At 42.3% G+C, this 21777-nt stretch overlaps 1 protein-coding gene across 7 annotated transcripts in view; it reads right to left on the reverse strand.

Moving 5' to 3' along the window:
* Positions 1-17544, reverse strand: part of ZMYM4 (zinc finger MYM-type containing 4) — a 114322-nt gene extending 96778 nt beyond the window's left edge. For 3 of the 7 annotated variants that reach the window (XM_079776340.1, XM_079776334.1, XM_079776337.1), the window contains exon 1: positions 17058-17542. In XM_079776340.1, the coding sequence (XP_079632466.1) occupies positions 17058-17096 (39 nt within the window). In that variant the 5' untranslated portion in view covers positions 17097-17542. Of the gene's footprint in view, positions 1-16861; positions 16967-17048 lie in introns of those variants that run through there. The other 4 variants (XM_079776333.1, XM_079776339.1, XM_079776335.1 and 1 more) reach the window with 4 other exon arrangements.
* Between the last annotated feature and the right edge of the window lie 4233 nt (positions 17545-21777).

Below are 21777 nucleotides of genomic sequence, written 5' to 3' on the forward strand. Positions count from 1 at the left end.
TTCTCTATAAAATAATCATAGCTAATAGATAATGGAGAAATGAAAGAATTAAAAAGTGATCATTTTATAACCCCTAACGAAATAGTGAATTAAGAACTAATTATCAATGAATGCTAAAACCAATACATCAAATACTGAAAGGAACTTTTAATATATGAATTAGGCTGACATCACCTGCACTGGAATGAACATCACTAAAAGTGATGTGCTTCTACTAGAACACAGAAGAATATGAAGGGGTCCAGCCAGCCCAGCCAGATTGCCCCAATCAGGGCGATCTGGCCGGGCCAGCTGGGGGGAGGGGTTGCGGGAGGTTGACCAGCCTGCCTCACCCCCTGGTCAAACTTTGGTCAAACTCCCAGTCAAAGGGACAATTTGCATATTACTCTTTTATTATATAGGAGGATTACTAAATTACTGCTAATTTGTTCTGTGTGATAATGGTATATGTCTATGGTTTTTCTTTAAAGACTATCTGTTAGGCCCGACTAGATTGGCTCAATGGTTGAATGTCAACCTATGAAACAGGCGATCATGGTTTGATTCCCAGGCAGGGCACATGCCTGGGTTGTGGGCTCGATCCCCAGTGTGGGGAGTGCAGGAGGCAGCCAATCAATGATTCTCTGTCATCATTGATGTTTCTCTCCCTCCCTCTCTCTTCCTCTCTAAAATCAATAAAAATATTTTTTAAAAAGAAAATGTTACTGAAGATACTTCATCACATTCCTGTGTCTCCAACTGAAGATTCACATCTGAAATTACTTTTAGAATCATTAGCTATAAAATGCTGTTTCTTTACAGATGTAATAATGTTTGCTCCATTTTGATAATGGAGTATACTTAACTAATCATATTATCTAATCAATCGCAACATTAAAATGATCATATCTGTAATTTCCTTTACCATGGTCCTTATTTCTTTTCATCTTTTTAAATAAGTCTTTTTTTAAACTGCCTAAAATTCATTGTGGAAAGAAATAAAGTTGAGTAAATATATACAGAGAAATTATACCTAGCATAAGCTTTCTCCTTTTAATTACTTCTTGGGAATGAAATGGGAGTTTTTTTCCTTTTGTATACTTTGCTTTAAGCTTTTTTTGAAATAGAAAAGTGTTAAAGGTAGTATGTTCTTGCTAAAATTAATATAGTATTTTTTTTAAAAAACACCCTATATTTAGGGCAAATATTTATAATGACTTTATTCATAATTATCAAAAGCTAGAAACAATACAATTGTCTTGAAATTGGGAAATGGATAAACAGTGGTATATCCATAAAATGGAATATTAGTCACAAATAAATGCAGCAACATCGATGATTCTCAAACATATTATGCTAAGTAAAAGAAGCAAAACTCAAAAGGCTGCGTACTTTACGATACCATTTAATATATGACTTTCTGAAAAGGCAAAATTATGTAACAGAAAACAGATCAGGGGCTAGAGAAAGGGGGAAGGCTAGCTAAAAAGAGTCATAAAGGAATTGAGGAGGTGATGAAACTGTTCTATATCTTCACTGTAGTGGTAGTTACCATACTATATGCATTTGTCAAAACTCTGGACAGGTCTAGGATATATGGCAAAAATACCTACACTAGGTACTCAAGTGGGGCAATTTTGACCCATTGAACCCCATTCACCCCACCCCCCCGAGTCATTTGGCAATGTCTAGAGATAGTTTTAGTTGTCACAAATAGGGAGTCAGTGCTACTGGCATGTAGTTGATAGAAGTCAAGTATGCTGCTAAACATCCACAATGCCCAGGACAACTCCCCCCATCCCCAACAAAGAATTATCTGATCCAAAATGTCAACAGTACTGAGGTTGGGAAACTCTAATCTAGACATTACATTGAAGTTGTTACATAATCACAAGTAAATTAGATCAGGAGAGTAATCTAAAATCAGGAAATAATATTTTCCTCATTCATCTTCATTACTATGTATATTCTTTCCCAGTTTTCCCATCTCGGTTCATAGTGCCACCAACCATCTAGTTTTTCAAGGTGAAAACCTAGGGGTCAGTAGTGCTTTCCCTACAGTCATCAACAAATCCTGTTATCGGAGAAAAGTGTGGATGGTCTTTCTCCATTGCTATTGGGAGTAGGGTTCTTGGGGTACCGCTGGAATAAGGATTTCTGGAGGCCCCCATGGGAAGGTAAATTTGGTAGAAAGCTTTATTTGCATGAAGTTACATCCCTGCATTTCTAAAGTCCCATTTCCCTTAATCCAGTCCTGGAAGATGTACAGCTGGGGATTCAGTAGAGCTGGTAGCAAAGCCAGTGTCCAAAGTTTCTGTCCCATATTGGAACTGGGTCCGGTTTAGCATTAAGCTAGTTGCAGTCCATTAGTCCACTGCATGAGTTTCTCATGGCTGTGGGCCACATGGGCGAATGCAGGGGAACCAAGAGAGCGCACCCCCTGCAACAAGAGTCCCACGAGTCCAGAAAACACAAGAGCGATAGAGCAAGAGTGAACTTCTTTGTTTTGGGGATTAAATATCTCAAATTTTGCCATGCCTACTATGGCCAGGTGTGATTGACAAAAAAGTATCTTCTCTATGTCACCTAGACTTTACTGGGCCTATGTCCATTCTCCTCCTGTCCAGTCCCTTCCTCCAGAGATCTGCTGGGACCAGACTGGTGGCCCGTTGGGGAGTGTTAAACTCCAGCTTCCTGGCAAAGCTGCACAAATTACATACCTATAATATTTGGTCTTCCCTTTGCTCCTTTACTGTTATTAATAAATGGGTTAAATTACAATGGTATCACTATCAACTCCACCTCCAAAATATATCACAACCAATTCTCACCATCTCCACCTACCCTAAACTATGATTACTTTCATATAAGGATTATACCAGTAGCCTCCTAATTGACCTTGTCTCCCATCTTATTCTCTGAAGTTCGTCCTGCACACAGGATATAAAGGTATCTTTTAAATAAATCTTATTTTAAAACCATACACTGGTTTCTCAGAGAAATATCTAATATTATTTCTTCCCACTCCTATCACTCACGATCATAGTATCCTATGCTGTATTGTTTTTTCACTACCTGAATTTACTTTATCTATTTATTATCTATCTTGCCCCCACTACTAGCACAGACCTTGTCTTGTTCATTATTATTTCTCCAGCACCTACCGTAAAACCATGCTTGATACATGTCCTAAATATTTGTTGAATGAACAAATCTCTCTTATACTGATGTTGGTCCATCTGTTCTATTGAGGCCAAAGAGGAACAATACAACTCTGAAGGAAGGAGACAATCTCCTGAAGTGAACTGATATTCCCAATGTTAGCAAAAAAAAACAAACAAAAAAAACATACACACACAAAAAAAACAACAACAACAAAAAGTTATAGGTTAGAATGGTAGGTTGTTAGAAGAAAGGGGGAAAAATTATTTCCTCCAGATTTCAACCTGCTTCTTGGTTCCAAAGAAAAGATGTTCTCTGCTCACTAGAAGACAGGCTGAAGGCTCAGCAGATTAATGTTGCACATTTCTCCTGGGATCAATCATAAATAAGAGCCAACTATACTAAACTTTTAATAAATTCTTATTTAAAAGTCACAGCCTGGTCTCAGCTCAGCTGTTCTGGGTGGGATTAAGCAAAGAGTCTGTCTTTACATTTGGGCTACAGGGCCAAAGTAGAACCCCTACTAAGGCTAGCATGATAATAACAAAGAAAATCAGAAACTCTCCCTAAAAGAAAAGTAAATTTCTAGGAGGAGAGTGAAAACTGTGAAGCAACCTGTCTCTTGACAAAGAAAAAGAATACAAATAGGAACTATCTTGGGGAACTGCAATAGTATTAAGGGAACCAACTTGTTACCTTACAGATGAACAGATTTTCATTTTCAAATATAAAGCAATCTCCAAGTGTGTAAAATGAATGGGGTAGAGGAAACAACAGAGAAGGGAGAGGGAAAAGAAGAGTTGTAAAGGCATGAAAAGTAAGAAGACAAAGCAAGCAAAATGAGAACCAGATCTAGGGTGGTGGCAGTAGAAATAAAGATTTGTTTGTGCTCCTTCCCTGCCACCGCGGAGCTGCGCGGAGGCAGAGGCTTGGCTATGTTCAAGAATAGGCTCTACCTATAACCCAACGCCACGGCCGAGGAAGGTATTGCTGCTGGAGGCGTAGTGAAGACCGCCCTCATCCCCGATGGCCTAGCGTGCGGATTTCGCAAAGCTGCCAAAGCCTTAGACAACTCAATACTGTGGATTTGAGCCAGCTAGGGAAGAAAGCGTGAAGTTCAAGGTGTTAGCACAAAAGTTCTGAATGGCATCAGTTCTACAGGAAACCTAGGAAAAGGTGCCAAGCCCACCTTAGTGTACTGGTTACTTGCATCCAACTGTGATGAGCCTATGTACATCAAGTTGGTGGAGGCTCTTTGTGCTAAACACCAAATCAAACTAATTAAGGTTGATGACAACAAGAAACTAGGGGAATAGGAAGGCCTCTGTAAAATCGACAGAGAGGGAAAACCCCTTAAAGCAGTGGGTTGCAGTTGCGTGGTGGTTAACCACTATAATCTTTATTTCAAATGCAAAAAAATGAACAAATAAACTTGGATTTTGTTTATCAAAAAATATTTTTTTAATATATATTTTTATTGATTTCAGAGAGGAAGAGGGAGAGACAGAAACATCAATGATGAGAATCATTGATCTGCTGCCTTCTGCATGCCCCCTACTGGGGATAGAGCTAGCAACCCCAACGGAGGGCATGCGCCCTGAGGGAGAATAGTCATGACCTCCTGATTCATAGGTCAATGCTCAACCACTGAGCAACACCAGCCAGGCGAAATAAAGATTTTAAAATCCTATCTGAAGTAATTGCCATAAGACTTAACTAAAACTAGATCAATAAGGGAAAGGGTTCTTGCAAGATGACTCAGGTTTCCAATTTGGGTGACTAGAAGACAATAATTAAAAGAGACTACAGGAAGAAAAACAGGTAGAGAATGGGGTACTATGGGGAGCAAGTATTTGCCAGGTAAATAAAGAATTCAGTTTAAAAAAAAATGGAGCCCTGGCCACTATGGCTCAGTTGACTGGGTGCCTTTCTGTGCACCGAGGGGTTGCTGGTTTGATTCCCAGTCAGGGCACATGCCTGGGTTGTGGCTCGATCCCCGGTGGGGCATGTGGGAGACAGCCAATTGAAGTTCCACTCTCACACTGATCGTTTTATCTCTGTCCCTCTCCTTCCTCTCTCTAAAAAAATCAACAAAAATATTTTTTTTTTAAAAAAAGAGTTCCACCCTGGCTGGTGTTGCTCACTGGTTAGTGTTGGCCCTGGCACCAAAGGGTCACGAGGGTTTGATTCCCAGTCAAGAGCATGCACATGGGTTGCAGCTTTCATCCTTTGGGAGGCACTCAATAAACTTAAATATAACAAATATATTAAAATCCATGAGTTCAGCCCTGAATGGGTATCTCAGTAGCTCAGTTTGTTCATCCTGATACACCAAAGTTGCAGGTTTGATCCACATCAGGGCACATACAAGAATCAACTAATGGCCCTGGATGGTTTGGCTCAGTGGATGGAGCATCGGCCTGCAGACGGAGGGGTCGCGGATTCGATTCCGGCCAAGGGCACATGCCCGGGTTGCGGGCTCGATCCCCACCAAGTAGAGGGCATGCAGAAGGCAGCCAATCAATGCTTCTCTCTCATTGATCTTTCTATCTCTCTATCCCTCTCCCTTCCTCTCTGAATAAAAATATATTCTTTTAAAAAGAACCAACCAATTAATGTATAAATAAGTGGAACAAGAAATCTAAAATCAATCAATAAAATTTTTTTTAAAGAATCAACTAATGAATGCATAAATAAGTGAAACAACAAATCAATGTTTCTCTCCCCACCCCTCTTCCTCTCTCTAAAATCAATTTTAAAAAAAAAAGAAATCCATGAGTTCATAATGATGATATCCCCTCCAAAACATAACCTTTGGAATTTCCTAAGTCATTCATACTTGTAAAAATTGGTAAAATAGCCCAAAGCAGGTGTGGCTCGGTTGAGCGTCAAACCATGAACTCACTGGTTCGATTCCTGGGCAGGGCACATGCCCTGGTTGCAGGCTTGATCCTCAGTATGGGACGTGCAGAAGGCAGCCAATGGATGTTTCTCTCTAATCGATGTTTCCACCTCTTTCTCCCTCACCTTTCCTCTCTAAAATCAATAGAAATAAATTTTTTAAAAATAAAAGTTGGGCCCTAACCAGTTTGGCTCAATGGATAGAGCATCGGCCTGCGGACTGAAAGGTCCCAGGATCGATTCCGGTCAAGGGCATGTATCTTAGTTGAGGGCACATCCCCAGTAGGAGGTGTGCAAGAGGCAGCTGATCGATGTTTCTCTCCCATCGCTGTTTCCAGCTCTCTATCCCTCTCCCTTCCTCTCTGTAAAAAAAACAATAAAATATATTAAATAAATAAATAATAAAAATAAAAGTTGGCCCTAACCAGTTTGGCTCAGTGGATAGAGCGTCAGCCTGTGGACTGAAGGGTCCCAGGTTCGATTCCGGTCAGGGGCATGTGCCTTGGTTGCGGGCACATCCCCAGTGGGGGGTGTGCAGGAGGCAGCTGATCAATGTTTCTCCCTCATAGATGTTTCTTTTTTTTTTTTTTTAAATATATATTTTATTGATTTTTTACAGAGAGGAAGAGAGAGGGATAGAGAGCTAGAAACATCGATGAGAGAGAAACATCGATCAGCTGCCTCTTGCACACACCCCCTGGGGATGTGCCCGCAACCAAGGTACATGCCCCTGACCGGAATCGAACCTGGGACCCTTGAGTCCGCAGGCCGACGCTCTATCCACTGAGCCAAACCGGTTTCGGCTCATCGATGTTTCTAACTCTCTATCCCTCTCCCTTCCTCTCTGTAAAAAGTCAATAAAATATATTTTTTTAAAAGTAATAATAAAAAATAAAATAAATAAAAGTTGATAAATAAAGGGGAAAATATAAATATTCACTCTGCTTTTCCTGTACAAATGATTATTACAGGGTAAAATTGATGAAGGAAAAAATTTTTTGAGAGACAGAGAAATATTGATTTTTGTTGTTCCATTCATTTATACATTTATGGATTGACGTTTGTTTGTGCCCTGATCGGGTATCAAATCCTCAATCTTGGCACATCAGGACAATGCTCCAACCATATCTAACTACTAATGCTCTAGCCCTATATTTAACTATTATTTTGTGGGAAATATGAAGAGTAATATGAGCAACCCAACAAGGGCTGACAAATGTAGGCAAGACTCATCAATGGCTGATAAATTCAAAAAGTTAAAAGTTAATTAAGAAATGACAATATTTGGTTCCCACTGACAGAACCTAAACTGATCAAAATTAGCATCACTAAAATTATGTGGCTCCTAGAGTGATGTAAAAAAATTCACAGCATCATTTAATACTGCTCCACTGGTATGGATGGCTCAGTGGCTGAGTGTCGACCTATGAAACAGGAGGATCGATTCCTGGTCAGGGCACATGCCTGGGTTACAACTCGATCCCCAGTGGGGGGCATGCAGGAGGCAGCCAATCAATGATTCCCTCTCATCATTGATGTTTCTATCTCTCCCTCTCCCTTCCTCTCTGAAATCAACAAAAATATAATAAAAATATATTTCTTATAATAATATAATTCTTCTAAAATATATTTCTAATAAGGTTTATACATTAAATATATATTTCTAAATACCTATAGAAATTATAATTTTACATTTATATTTTCTTTAGTAAGTAAAAAAATAATTCCCTTTTCAAATGAATCACAAATATTATCTTTAAAATCACTCATAAATTTAAAATATTTAGTATAGCCCTAACCGGTTTGGCTCAGTGGATAGAGCCTCGGCCTGCAGACTGAAGAGTCCCAGGTTCGATTCCAGTCAAGGGCATGTACCCTGGTTGCAGGAGGCAGCTGATCAATGTTTCTCTCTCATCCGATGTTTCTAACTCTCTATCCTTCTCCCCTCCTCTCTATAAAACAATCAATAAGAATATATTTTAAAAAAATAAAAATAAAATATTTAGTGTATATTTCCTTAAAAATAAACCTGAGTTGTAAAGATATGTTTTAAAATTATATCAAAAAAGAATGTATTTCTTAGGCAAAATAATTTGATACTTCCTGAGAAGTAATTTACAGCTCTTTGATTTAAATATAATTCAACTTATTTTAACAACCAAAAATTCCAGATAATGAATTCTGGACCTATACCATTATTATATATATATTATACATAATATATAGTTATTATCCTACTAGAGGCCCGGTGCACGAATTCGTGCACAGATGGGGTCACTCCGCCTGGCCAGCGATCGGGTCATCTTGCCCAGTCCCAATTGGGGCTGGCCGGCCAAGGGGAGGGACCGTGGGAGGTTGGCTGTGGGAGCGCACTGACCACCAGGAGGCAGCTGCCCCTGGTGGTCAGTGTGCGTCATAGCAGTCACTTAGGCTTTTATATCTATAGATATAATAAAAGGCTAATATGCAAATCAACCGAACAGTGGAACGACTGGTCGCTATGATGCACACTGACCACCAGGGGGGCAGACGCTCAACGCAGAAGCTTCCCCCTGATGGTCAGTACACTCTCACAGGGGGAGCGCCACTCAGCCAGAAGAAGGGCTCACGGCTGGCGAGCACAGCAGCGGTGGTGAGAGCCTCTCCCACCTCCACTGCAGCGCTACGGATATCCCTGGGGGAGCAGGCCTAAGCCGTCAGTCAGACATCCCCCGAGGGCTCCCAGACTGCAACAGGTCGCAGGCTGGGCTGAGGGACCCCTCCCACCAAGTCCACGAATCTCGAGCATTGAGCCGCTAGTATATTTACATATTACATAATTATACAATATACCATAATTACCTATTAATACATTATATATAAATATATTGTAATTATATGAAATTAGTTAATTATATATTAATTATTGTGTTATATTTTAGTATAGTGAATTCTAACCCATACTAGTTATCAAACAGTAAATTTTTCAAGTAGTACTTGATCCTGGTTTATCCTATTATATTATGACCTTGAGAGAAAAAAATCTCTATACCTGTTTCCTCTATTATAAAATGGGACAGTAATAGTGGCTACTGTTCATAGAATTAATAAAGACTGGAGGATATGTTACATATAAAATACTTAGAATAATGACTGAACGTAAATGTTTACAATTACCAAATATCATTATTTACTAGAGGCCCAGTGCATGAAAATTCATGCACTGGAGGAGGGATCCCTCAGCCCAGCCTGCCCCCTCTCACAGTCCGGGAGCCCTCAGGGCAGGAGGCGACCCGGCAATCAGGGGAAGGCAACGCCCCCATCACACCTGTGCTGCTGCCACTGCCGGCAGCACAAGACTCGGCCGGCCTTGGTTACCTCAGGCTCAGGTGGCCCTGGGTGGCTAGGCAGCCGCCATCTGAAGCTTGCCTGCGACTCGGGACGGCCCTGAGCGTCTGGGGGGCTGAGGGGACTGGGCACCGCCATCTTGTGACTGTGGGTGCCACCATCTTTGAGGACGTGGCAGTAAATTAGCATATGCCTTCCTTATTGGCTTGGGCACCACCATCTTTGTGAGGGTGTGACGGTCAATTAGCATATTCCCTCTTTATTAGATAGGATAGAAACCTCTGCTAGCCTACAAGATGAACACTGAAAATACAGGATCATTGCCAATACTAGAATGGTCTCTTCAAATGGCTCTCTGTACACAGAGCCAATGCATTCTTAAGGCAGATGATTTATACTGTGTACACATGACCTGAAAATATTTTTAATATGTACTACCATGTTTTTAAATAACACATTTAGCAAAAAGGCAAAAGATAAAAAAATAATTAAGGAATTAAGAAGGATCAACCTTTGCAATTATCCTATCTAATAATAGAGTAACATGTAAATTACCATCACTCTGCTACGCCCACGATTGGGTGGCGGGAGGCTGGGGGGCGGGACTCAGGGTGGCCTATCCGGCCATTGAGAGGCACGGATCTGCTGCCACTGAGGGGGGCTACCCTGCTGTTGAGAGGCGTGGATCTGTGCCTCTCAACGGCCAGATCCACGGCCGCTGAGGGGGCCTGCCGTGGACACCCAGCTGCACCTCTCAACAGCAGGGTAGCCATGTGTCCGCAGCAGCCCCCTCAGCGGCCATTGAGAGGCGCAGGGGGTGGGAGTCCCACCCCCTGCGCCTCTCAAAAGCAGGGTAGCCCCCCTCAGCGGCCGCAGACCATCAAAAGCGTGGGAGCTGGGTGCCTGTCTGCTCCGGCACCAGCGGACAGGCACCCAGCTCCACCGCAAAAAGCGAAAGCGTGTAGGGGACCCTACACGTGCATGATTCAATCATGCACTGGGCCTCTAGTTTTATTATAAAATCCTATATAATAAAGGCCTAATGTGCTAAGTGTCTGGTCGTCCATTCAACCAAAGTGTAATATGCTAATGATATGCTAAGGCCACTCAACCACTCACTATGACATGCACTGACCACCACGGGGCAGATACTCCAACCGGTAGGTTAGCTTGCTGCTGGGGTCTGGCCGATTGGGAATGAGCAAGATGGGCTGGACATGCCCTGGAGGGCTCCCACGGTCTCTCCCCGGCTGGCCAATCTCTCATGTCCCTCCCCGGCCCCAATCGAGCACCAATGGGGTCCCTCAGCCTGGCCTGCTCCCTCTCGCAATCCGGGACCCCTTGGGGAATGTTGGAGAGCCGGTTTTGGCCCGATCCTGCAGGCCAGGCCAAGGGACCCCACTGGTGCAGGAATTCGTGCACCAGGCCTCTAGTCCTATGTAATAAAGAGCTTATATGCAAATGTTTGTCATGCCCTCATACTGTCATGCCAGAATGGCTCAGACACTCAACACTGGGGAGAGAGGAATGGGGACCAGCCAGGAACAAATGAGCTCACGAGAGAGGAATGGGGACCAGCCAGGCTGCGGCCTGGGAGAGGGACAAGCTGCCCGCCCCGCAGTCCCAGGCACCAGCGGCTGTGCCTGCAGCTGGGAGAGGGACAAGCCGCCCGCCCTGCAGTCCTGGGCACCAATAGCTGTGGGCTACGGCCTGGGAGAGGGACAAGCTGCCCACTCTGTGGTCCCGGGCACCAGCAGCTGGGGCTGAGGCATGGGAGAGGGACAAGCCGCCCACCCCACGGTCCTGGACGCCTGCGGCTGCGGCCCAGGCAAAGCCGCCCACCCACAGTCCCCTGCAGCTGCAGCCTGCCCGGGGGCGAAGCCGGACTAGGTCCTGGGTGCCTGCGGCCAGCCAGAGGGAGGGAAGCCCGGGTCCCAGGTGCCTGTGACCAGCCAGAAGAGGTAATCCTGGGTCCCGGGTGTGGGGTGAGGAGAGGCTGTTAGGCCAGCAGGGGAGCAGTTATGGCGATCAGGCCAATAGGGGAGCAGTTAGGGGCTATCAGGCAGGCAGGCAAAGGTTGTTAGGGGCGATCAGGCAAGCAGGCAAGCAGTTAGGAACCAGCGGTTCAGATTGCAAGAGGCAGTCGGACATCCCCCGAGGGGTCCCGGATTGGAGAGGGTGCAGGCTGGGCTGAGGGACCAACCCCCCCCTCCCCCGTGCACGAATTTCGTGCACCGGGCCTCTAGTATTAACCCTTTGCACTCGCTTTTTTCTCGATTCCTTTATTCTACTTGGGATTTAATTTTTTAAGTACCCCAGATTTTACAAAGCGCGGCAGTAAAATAAAAAACTGGAGTTTCTTTTCATACAAACTTATTTATTTGGATTTTTTTATATTTCAAATTATTGATACATTCAAAGAGTATAAAAAGAGCTGCTACCGATGCTAACCTGTTGAGTCACACTCGACATTCGAGTGCAAAAGGTTAAATAAAAGCAATCCAAAACAATACTTCTCCATTAATCCCATCACATAATAAAATCAATGCTTTAATTTTTTTCATGTTATATTCTACTAGAGGCCCAATGCACGGATTCATACACTGGTAGGGTCCCTTGGACTGGCATGCAGGGATTGGGCCAAAACCTGCTCTCCAATATCCCCCAAAGCGTCCTGGATTGCAAGAGGGCGCAAGCCAAGCTGAGGAACCCAACCGGTGCACAATGAGGCCCGAGAGGGACCGAGGGAGGGCTCCAGGGCATGTCTGGCCCATCTCGCCCAGTCCCAATTGGCCAGATCCCAGCAGCAAGCTAACCTACCGGTCAGAGCGTCTGCCTCCTGGTGATCAGTGCACATCATAACAACTGGTCAAACGAGTAGTCACTTAGCATATTAGGCTTTTATTATATAGGATTCCTTATCTACATGCATGTTCAATTTTTACACATTTACAATATAGATAACATTTTATAGTCTACATTATTACTATTATACCTCAAATAATTCTCCACTTTGCAAAATTTTCTCCCTTATTCTCCATTTCCTTTTTCATCCTCATCCCCTGAGGGTGATCAATAGTAATAGTCTGGCCTGTATCCTCCACAACTTTCTCCAAGTTCATATACATACAAGTATAGACACATATATGGGGAAGGAAGAAAGGACCGTTTGTTTTTACAAAAATGGAAGCATACTACTTATAAATATACCTTCTCTTTCTTTTAAGCATACCAAATCAAATTTAATATTCAGAGAAGTTCAAATATGAAACTGATACAACTTACTAGACCAGGTAAAATACATACATTTACAAAAGTTATTATTTTCTATGTAAACTTTTAAAAGACATAGGGATTTCACACAAAAATATGGACACCAGATTTCATTAGATCCCATGCTTTATGACAGTTTGTTATTATATCCAAACATAAAATAATTTTGCTACTTAGAACAAGCCTACCTAATAAATTTTAAAGCTTATTTTAGAAAATAAAATTTTACAATCTTAAAAATTCACTCAAAAATATCCTGACTTTAAAGTAAGAGAGAGGATGTGTGTGTTTAATACTAGCTTTCATGTGAACTTGGTGCTTTCTATAGCAGAGATGATAAATGGATATACCATGATGCACTTGCTTCCTCAAAAGTTCACAGAGAGACTAGCATTCAGATATGGTCTGAATACAATCATATTAATCTTACCTAACCCTGACTGACGTGGCTTAGGTGCCTGTTCAATTCCCAGTCAGGGCACATGCCCAGGTTGTAGGTTCAGAGCCTGGTCAGGATACAGGAGGCAATCAATCTGATCCATGTTTCTTTCTCTCTCTTTCCCCCTCCCTCCCTCCCTTCCCTTTCCCCTCTTACTCTCTCAACAAAAAAAAAAAAAAAAAAAAAAAATTCAATAAAAGCTTTTATTTTGTAAAAAATCTTGGCCAATACATACCTATTATTCTAACAGCCCACAAGCATGAAAATAAGGCTTCAGGCAGGCCTACAAAGAACTTTAAGGTTGTTAAACACAATGATCTTAAAATACACTCTCCCACCTTACCATAACCCAGAAAAATCAGAAGATCCCTAAATCTGGATCCACAGGAGAGAACTTTGGGATAAAGAGGAGGATAAGAAAGATTTACAGAAGCTCCCAAAAATACAAAGCAGATAACTTGGTACTAAAGCCATAGAGCCTCTAATGTAACAGGTAAACTTCTCTTACCAAAAATCAATATGTTTTCTGAGTTCCCATTACGTGAATATCACAGGTGTCAGAAATGCAAATAAGCAATGAAATGGGCTCTACCGGAAAGGAGTTCACAATTTAGCAAGAGCCAAAATATATTACCCTAATAATCACAAATACTGTAACACAATGCCTAGCATAGAGCTCATCAATTAACATATGTGCTTAGCAACTTTTTGTGAGTTATGATTATAAAAGTCAAAGGCAGTAAGCATCATAAATACAATGCAATTTCAGATTAAATAACTGAAAGTTATCATCTAGGCCTATTTTGTTTTAAACTTACTTCAAGGCAAACAGTCAAGTTATTTTAAAAGATACTCTACTGTATAGTCCCTACTAATCTCCTTGGAGTATACATATGGAATTGACATGGAGTTTATCTCCCACACACGCGATGGAATCCACGTTTATTGTGCACGCAGGCGATGAAATCCAGGTGGAGTTTATCATGCACACAGGCACATGATGGAATCCACGTGGAGTTCATTGCAAGTGGTGCCCGCATAGAAAAAAAAGCACACATGTACCACATGTAGCATTCAGAACAACCCTACTGAACATTCGAACCAAGTATCAAAACCAAAATGGATTAGGGAGCCCAAAAGATACTGAATACAACCCTCCACCACAATGAAACTGGTAAAACTAAAGGGAAACATGTACAAGTGCTATGTATTTTACATGTTGTTAAAAGTTTAGACAACTAAAAAATTTAGACAGTTAAAAGTTTTAAGTGTATTATAAGAGAAAGAATATGTTTAAAATCTAGTTGAATTTGTTACCAAAGTGCATAGATGTTTTCTAGAACATTCTATTTTATAAGATGAATAACAACAGCTTTAGTAGAATTCAGAGATCTCCTTGAATGACATTAAATATCTAAAGTAATTTACCCCCATTATTTTAATTGGTGGCCATATGCCATATGGTCAAGCCTAATGATGAAGAATCCAGTTTAAAACTCAAAGCTTGGAGCACACCTAGGCTGGTGGATCAAACTCTCAGCGCTCTCACGCCGAATAGCTTTCCATACAGGTAAAACCAAAAACCTACTTTCCCAAAAATGTACCCTGACGGCGTCTACTCTCACTACCGTGGGGAAGGCAGGGAAATTCTTTGTATATATTTGCATAAAAATTATTGACTTTCCTTTTGGGGGTTTTATTTTTTTAAGAAAAAACAAATTCAGTAGATTTAGACCTCTGAACTTTTTTTTTTTTTTTGAAGGTTCACTCTCCACAGTTTTATATGAGAAAAATATAGAGAGACATTGGGAGATTTTAAAAATAAAAGAATTTTCTGCCGAAACTGGTTTGGCTCAGTGGATAGAGCGTCAGCCTGCGGACTGAAGGGTCCCAGGTTCGATTCCGGTCAAGGGCACGTACCTTGGTTGCTGGCACATCCCCAGTAGGAGGTGTGCATGAGGCAGCTGATCAATGTTTCTCTCTCATGGATGTTTCTAACTCTCTATCCCTCTCTCTCCCTCTCTGTAAAAAATCAATAAAATATAAAAAAATAAAAATAAAAGAATTTTCTAAAGGCAAAAAATAACAATAAATAAAACTCAAAGCTTGAAGAAAAATTTAAAATTTAAAAACACAAATATTCCACACCCAATATTTATATTAAATGAACCACTTGGACCTATTTCATACAGCTTAACCTGTTCTATCTATGACTAATTATTGCATGAGGATCTAAAATTTTATAAAACTAGGACTATAAACATTAAATTTTAATTGCTCAAAATACAATGAAATGCCTAAATAACTGGTGAATGGATAAAGTATAGCTAAACATGTGATTAAAACAAGTACAGTAAAATGTTAATGGTAAATCTAGGTTGTGGGTATACGGATGTTCCCTGTAAACTTTTCAATTTTGCTGTGTAGTTGAAAATATTATCCTAATAAATTGTTGAAAAAAATACTAGATACTTCTTTGGTTATTTATAATTCAAGCTTTTAAGGAGAGAAACATAGATTAAAGAAACGCCTATGTGGCGTCCAACAAAAGGACTGTAGTTGAGACAAACCTGGATTGAAATCCCAGCTCAATGTCTTAACTAGCTCTCTGATCTTAATTACTTAACCCCGCTATGCCTACATTTCTCCCTCATCTGAAAAATGGGTTTTACATAGAGTTAATGTGAAGTTAAATTTTTCCTAGAAACCACAGTGCCAAGCATATAATAAGCACTTACTCAAAATGTTAGATGTTAATATCATGAGATTGCTAATTTTGTGCTAAGAACGATCATTCTCAATAAAGATTAAGTAGTGCCCGGCTGATGTGGTTGGGCGTGCACCCATGAACCAAGAGGTCACCAGCTGGATTCCTGGTCAGGCCACAAGCCCTGACTGCCAGCGCGATCCCCAATAGCTGGTATAGAGGGAGCAGCTAATTAATTCTCAGATTCTCATCGATGCCCTCTCCCTTCCTCTCTCTCTAAAATCAATAAAAACACATTTTTAAAAAGATTAATAATTTTTTTTCCGCGGTTGGCTTAGCACTAATTTGATCTTTGTGAGACCATTCCCAGCAGGAAGATTCCTGATAGCGAACTCACTGCTTAACATTCTGGGGGAGGAGAGGGGAGGGGGAGCTGTAAAAGTCTGAAAAATATTGCTCAATCGATAGCACAATATAGTTCTCCATCTGAAAAGAAGTCATTTGGAATTAAATTTTAAAAGTTTCAAGACAAACTTTATAAGGCACTTAACAACTCCAGAACTGGCTTCACCTCTGCAGATACATCCTTGTGTTGACAAAACTTGCCCTGCTCTTCCACGTTCTTAATGGTTGGTCAAGAAAACTGGACTAGAACCTGGCATTTATAGTTGCCCAAAACCTTTCTCCTAAAATCAGGACACGCCGACGACCCCACTTGTTCGCAGGTAAGAGCGCGACCTCTACCTGGGTCTATAACAGTAAAGGGGAGAGGAGGTAAACGAGGGAGGAAAATGAATTCGCGACGGTGTTACCCAAGAACCCTCCTCTGGTTATCCCTCAGGAGACCCCCTCACGACTTCATTCCCGCCACCACCGCCCCCACCGGTCCTCTCCCCAGTTAAACTTCCAGACTGATTTATGAGAGATGCACTTAAGAATATGACACGTCCCCTCCCCAGGCCCAAGGAACCGACCCCCCCCAAGGCTGGAAAAAATTTTCAAAAGCAAACATCCCCCGCCCCTCCCCTCCCCTCCCCCTCCCACTCCCAACCAGCTGCAAATCTTTGTCCCACCTGCCGAAGGAGGACTCTCCAGCGCGCTCCAGACCCAAGGTTGCCTCAGTCCTGCCCGCAACCTTCCCCGAACCCGGACTCGGCGACCCTCGACGAGCCTGCGCTTGGCCATTCCCGGCCCCGGCCCCGGCCCGGGACGCAGCGCCCGCCCCGCCCCCCGCCGCCCGCCACCCGAGTTCAGCCTCACCTCACCTACCCTCCTTCGGGGGCCGGACTCCACCTCTCTCTCCGCCATGTTGGGCCCCGCTTGGAACCGCTGCGGCTCCCGGCGCGGTGGCGGTGGAACCTCTCGGGCCCCCGGCCCCCGCCCACACTGCAGCCACGGCCGCCTCAAGGCAGCTTCCTGGGATCCGGCCGAACCTGGTGCCTGAAAGTGGGGAGGTGGCGGGTGCTGCGCGCTGGGTGGGATATCTTGCGATCCCACGGGCGCGCGCGTGGGCGGTAGGGCCTGCCCAGGAAAGGGGGTGGGGGCTGGGACTCGGGGGGTTAATGGCCTCCAAGGGGCCCCGTGAGTAGGATTATTTTCTCTCAGAGAAATTCCTCCGCCTGCGGTTTCTTAAAGGGATCACTAAACCAGCCCCTTGCGCGCGCCCCTGATGCGCAGGCGCACCTTAAGCCCCACCTTCCTTTCCCATCAAGCCCCGAGTCCTGAGCCTGCGCGGTAAGTGGCCCAGGGTAGGCCAAGTCCTGCGAGTCTCTGCTTGCCAACAGCTACTCCCACCACTCAACTATGGCCGCTGCCTTAAAGGGACCGTGACACAGTGATGAAGGAGGAATGAAAGAAATTAGTGAAAGGGCTATCTGGAGAATTGGGTGAAATGTTGTTGGGGGTGGTCCAGATCACCATCTTACACCTGATTGCAGAAATACCATTGTATAGAGAAAATGATGGTGAACTGAAGTTCTCAGTGGACCTCTGAAGGTGAAGAATCCCAATCAATGAGAGAACAGCCAGTCATTTCAAGGAGACACAGCTTTCCTACCTTTAGACAGCATGGTCTGAAGCACAGAGCGTAGAACATTAAGGGCCAACTGATTGCCTAACCTCAAATTAGATCCTCTGGTGATTCTGAAGACTGAACAAACAACTGGAGATAGTTTCCTCAATAATTTGCTCTTAGAATATCTAAATCAAGAGGATTTTAGGAACCATCTACTCCCATGCTCCCAATGGTAAAATTGCAGCCTGGTCAAGGGAAGTAATTTGTCCCAGGGCACCTAGAGGCTGGTGTGAATAGACTGAAGATTTCAGTCACCTTCATCCAGGCTTTTCAACACACCAAGCTGTCTTCAAACCAAGAGGTAATTTTTTTTAACCTAGAAGATTAAAGTTCTACAATACTTTAAGAAATTTGTAATTCTTCTCTGAAGATGTGCCATGATTTGCAGATATTATGTGTCCTCACTCACCTCCATTGTAGCAGCTTTGAGAATTTGACTTAAAGGATAAGCAACTTAATCTCTAATCAGAAAACTGGGAAATAGATTTGGGTCTATCTTGCCCTGAAACCGAAGCTGAGGATGCCTGAAGAGAATGGGACCTTGATTCATTCCTCTTTATCCATTCCAGTCCCCTACCTTAAGGTGGAGAAAATTGCCCTAATGGTTTTCATGATGATAGCTTAGGGAGATCATATGTAAGAAATGCAAAGAAGTTACCTCTGAAGATCATTCCCCATGACAAAAAACAAACAAACATTGTTTTCAAAAGCAACTCCTAAAATCACAGGATAATGAGATGTAAACTTCTGTTTGTCACTTTAACTTTTGTGTGTCACTTGGTGGCTCTTTTGAAACTGAGAACTTTCCTAATTTTCCTGAAAACTATCTGTGAAATTGCTGGAAGTTTCCATGCTGAATCTTGCTTAGGCCTGTTCATCTTTAATTTCACTTCTGCATAGGGAAAAAGGGAGAAGCGCCAAAAGAAAAAAGTGTATATTTCAGCCAGAATTTTACAATGTATATTTCAGTCAGAATCTTTCATTCCATGTTTGGAACAAGGAGGAAATAAGAAGAAAAGCCAAGAAAAAGTAGTTCCAGGGAATGTGGGTACATGAAAGGTCTAGTAGTTTCCACCTGTTTTTATTAATAGTGGAATATTCCCTTCTAATAAAATCTGATTACTTAAAATGAAGTTACTAAATTTGAAGTGGAAATAAGGAATCCATAAACCTGCTCACCAAACCTCCCTTTACCCCCTCTCTTCATGTGCCCTCCCACTATTACAGAAATGTTGCATTTTTCAGAACACAGTTTAAAGCCAGATTTCATCCAAACTCCACATTTTAAAGATGGAGTTACGTTACAGAGGCCCAGAAAGATGTGACTTGCTTGAAACCCCAAAGGATTAGTAACATCAGGGCTAAAACAGTTATCTTGACCCCCAGCCTAAGGCTGTCTCCTATATCAAACTGTTTCTAGATGATGTTGTCAAATTTTTTGTTGTTTTTTATATCTTTAATATTTATATCTAACATTTTTCACTTGATGTAGCATAAACATATTATCATGCTGATAAATATTAACCTACAACATTTTTATGGCTTCATATATTTCATTGTATAACTAGAGCATATATTTTTCTGGGTCCACGCCTCATTTTTTTTTTTTTTTTTTGGTTGTCAAATGATCTTTAATTGACATATTTTCCATTGTGGATCTTTTTTTTTAAAATATATTTTTATTGACCTCAGAGAGGAAGGGGGAGGGAGAGAGAGAGATAGAAACATCAATGATGAGAGAGAACCATTGATCGGCTGCCTCCTGCACGCCCCCTATTGGGGATTGAGCCCGCAACCCAGGCCTGTGCCCTTGACCAGAATCAAACCCGGGACATTTCAGTCTGCAGGCCGACACTCTATCCACTGAGCCAAACCAGCCAGGGCTCCTTTGTGGCTCTTTTTTTTTTTTTTTTTAATATATTTTATTGATTTTTTACAGAGAGAAAGAGAGAGGGATAGAGAGTTAGAAACATCGATCAGCTGCCTCCTGCACACCTCCTATTGGGGATGTGGCCCGCAACCAAGGTACATGCCCTTGACCGGAATGGAACCTGGGACCTTTCAGTCCGCAGGCCGATGCTCTATCCACTGAGCCAAACCGGTTAGGGCTCCTTTGTGGCTCTTAATTAACTGGACATTTCACTGAACCACTGTTGATGTCATCTATGATGTCATAAGTTTGCAGACATCAACATTAAGGACCACAGACTGGGCAGTCCCTAGGATCTCTTTAATGGTTCCAGAGAGTATCTAGCTAAAGATCAGTGCTGTATCTGTTGAGCAATGTTAACAATCTCACCAAAAGTGGTATTTCCAGCCCTGGCCATTGTGGCTCAGTTGGTTGAGCATTATCCCATGCACTGAAAGTTTGCCGGATCCATTCCCAGTCAGGGCACATACCCAGGTTTCGGGTTCAATCTAATGTGCCCAAGAATGTTTCTCTCCCTCTCTCTTCCTCTCTCTATCTAAAAAAAGAAAGAAAGAAAATCAATTTAAAAAGTGATATTTTCACTGTGCTTAACGTTTTCTTGCTTCTTTCTGTCTCTTGGCAGTTCTTTGAGGACTTTGCTGATCAGGGCAGAGGCAGAAGGTACTATCTCAATCTGGGCTTATTTGTACTGAATGGTCAGTTTCACTGAAACCTTTTTCTAATTTTTAATTTTTTAATTTTTTAATATATCTTTATTGATTCCAGAGAGAAAGGGAGATAGAAACATCAATGATGAGAGAGAATCATCGATCGGCCGCCTCCTGCACAACCCCCACTGGGAACCAAGCCCGCAACCCAGGCATGTGCCCTTGACTGGAATCGAACTCGGGACCCCTCAGTCTGCAAGCCGATGCTCTATCCACTGAACCAAACCAGCCAGGGCAATTTATTAATTTTTTTTTAAATATTTCCATTGATTTCAGAGAGGAAGGGAGAGGTGAAGAGATAGAAACATCAATGATGAGAGAGAATCATTGATCGGCTGCCTCCTGCATGCCCCACACTGGGGACCGAGCCCACAACCCAGGCATGTGCCCTTGACTGGAATCAAACCCGGGACCCTTCAGTCCACAGGCTGATACTCCAACCATTGAGCCAAACCAGCCAGGGCCAATTTATTAATTTTTTAAAGAGAGAAAGAGAAACATAGATTTGTTGTCCCACTTATTTATGGATTCATTGGTTGATTCTTTTATGTGCCCTGACCAGGGATCAAACCTGCAACCTTAGAATTTCTGACAACACTCTAACCAACTGAGCTACCTGGCCAGGGCTCACTGTAATTTGTAGACAAAGCATATCAAACTCAAAGGCTAACATGGGCCAAATAAACAAGGTTTACATTTATGTGGGCCACAAAAAAACAAAAGCTTCAATTTTCATAGAAACATAGGTTTATTTCCATAGAGACATGCTGAATACAAAGGACTGAAATAAATGAGTCATTGTTAACATAAAATAATAGAACCTTTTAATAAAAATTAATATTTTTTTCTTGAACATTACCTTACCAGACACTGAATAACTTCACAAATTAATAAGTGTAATGCAAATAAACCTATTTTTCTTGTTCTCCGAAAGTGAAATATTTCCTGTTGCACACACCAAACAAGTCAGTACAAGACTAATGACATGGCAATCCACTGCTAAAATATTCACTGCTAGTATTAGTGGGGGAAAATGGTGTTCCTGCATGTAAAGCTTGTAAGGAAAATGAATGCAACATGATTATAGTAATCAGTCATTAGCGAACATGGTAGTTCGTTATTAATGACTAGTGACCTAGTGCACGGATTTGTGCACATTGAAAGGAAATTAATTAGAAGAGCAGTCGCCAACTGGTGATCCACGGACCACTGGTGGTCCATGAGGTCCAAAAGGTTGACGACCGCTGAATTAGAAGGTGGCCAGCAAGACTGGGCAAA

Source organism: Cnephaeus nilssonii (assembly GCF_951640355.1).
Source record: "Cnephaeus nilssonii genome assembly, chromosome: 7".
In the NCBI taxonomy this organism is placed as follows: Eukaryota; Metazoa; Chordata; class Mammalia; order Chiroptera; family Vespertilionidae; genus Cnephaeus; species Cnephaeus nilssonii.